Source organism: Hevea brasiliensis, chromosome 16 (assembly GCF_030052815.1).
Source record: "Hevea brasiliensis isolate MT/VB/25A 57/8 chromosome 16, ASM3005281v1, whole genome shotgun sequence".
NCBI lineage: Eukaryota > Viridiplantae > Streptophyta > Magnoliopsida > Malpighiales > Euphorbiaceae > Hevea > Hevea brasiliensis.
The window spans coordinates 29,449,109-29,450,755 of record NC_079508.1 but is presented as its reverse complement, the minus strand read 5'-3'; the positions used below and the strand labels follow the sequence as shown (position 1 = coordinate 29,450,755).

General features: G+C 27.1%; 1 protein-coding gene across 1 annotated transcript; it reads left to right on the top strand.

Annotated features, from left to right (window-relative positions):
• The first annotated feature begins 414 nt into the window (after positions 1-414).
• Positions 415-1,167, top strand: LOC110657737 (RING-H2 finger protein ATL74). Its single transcript, XM_021815080.2, has one exon. The coding sequence runs from the start codon at positions 539-541 to the stop codon at positions 1,055-1,057; it is 519 nt and encodes a 172-aa protein (XP_021670772.2). The 5' UTR covers positions 415-538; the 3' UTR covers positions 1,058-1,167.
• Positions 1,168-1,647: the final 480 nt, after the last annotated feature.

The window sequence follows — 1,647 nt, the reverse complement described above, 5'->3', positions numbered from 1 at the left end:
TATATATTTTTTCAATATAAAAGATAATAAAATAAGAAAATAATTAAATAATTTAAATTAGCAAACTAATAAAATAAATAATTAATACTATTAATTATTTAAATCACAAATTGATGAAATAAAGAAACCTTCATCAATTAATTATTAATTATTTTATATTAATATAAATTTAAATTATTCAAAAATAATTTTAATATAATTTTTATATAATAATTTAATAGATATAATTTGATTTATATTTAAATAACAAATTTTCTACAATGTATTATTAGATATACGATATTAAATTAATAATTTGATGGTCGAGATCCTCTTGCGGTGGTAAGAATTAAAATTTTGATGGATGTAAATATTTCTTTTTTATTTTTTTTTAAATATTATATATCCTAGCCAGGGGATATGTGTGGTGGTTTAATATCCAAATGAAATATCAAGTCCAGCTGCAGGAATATTAAGTTCTTGTGCTCTCCTCTTCCAAACCCATCACCCAGATTGTGTAGCAGCTACCATATACTGAAGCAGAAGCGAGCAAATTAATATGGAGACTTCACTAGTCCGCAAGCATAGACTATTCTTGGAGAAGGAGATGGGGATGCCACCTTACCATGGAAACAGAGAAAGCAGCGAAAACGCCACTGATTTTACCAATTTCGACGGTAACATGGTGATAGTTTTAGCAGTTCTACTCTGTGCTTTAGTATGTGCTCTTGGCATAAATTCCATTGTTCGCTGTGCTTTAAGATGTGGGTGTAGATTCATCTCAGAGAATTCATCAGTTCAAGCAGGTTCGCGCCCAGCAGAAGCAGCAGCAGGGCTAAAGAAGAGCACGTTGAGCCAGATTTCAGTGGTGAGATATGAAACAGGGTTGAATATTCCAGTTACTGATTGTCCCATTTGTCTTGGAGAATTTGCTGAAGGTGAAAAGGTAAGAGTTCTGCCGAAATGTAACCATGGTTTCCATGTTAAATGTATAGATAAATGGTTATTTTCAAACTCATCTTGTCCTCTTTGTCGCTGTCCGTTGTTCGATCATCAGGCAATGATGATGAACAACTGAGAATGTTAAGGCTCCAATTACCAGAAAATGGAACCAGATAACTAATATTAGGTGAAACTTTATCGTGTAAAATCTCTCTTCTTCTTAATGGTGAATTAAGATAATGTTTGGTCCAATTTTTTGTTTTTTATTTTTTTCTATTAACTATTTTATAATTTTATAAAACAGAAGTAATAATAAAGATTAAAATATATATATATATATATATGTAATTTTTAAAGCGTTTTATAATATTAATTAATTCACTATTACAGTGATAGCAACAATAATATTATTATTATCCAACCAATTTCAGTTCAGCAATTAAAAATGTATAACTCATGCAATAAATTTAAATTGGAATATCTATTTTTCATTTCTCTATTAAAAATATTATTATTATTATTATTATTATTACTGAGTTGAATGGAGTTACTACTTTCAATTATCATTTTTAAAAAAAATTAATTTTCATAAGAAAATAAATATATAGTGATATTTTTATTTTTAATATTAAATTAATTTTAAAAACAAAAAATAAATAATAACAGCTTCTAAGCGTAAAGTCTGTTAAGAAGTTCTAAGCAAAAAATATCTAGGCCTTATTACTG

Excerpts from the sequence above, each read along its gene's own strand:
- LOC110657737 (XM_021815080.2), top strand. The coding sequence starts at position 539 with ATGGAGACTTCACTAGTCCGCAAGCATAGACTATTCTTGGAGAAGGAG.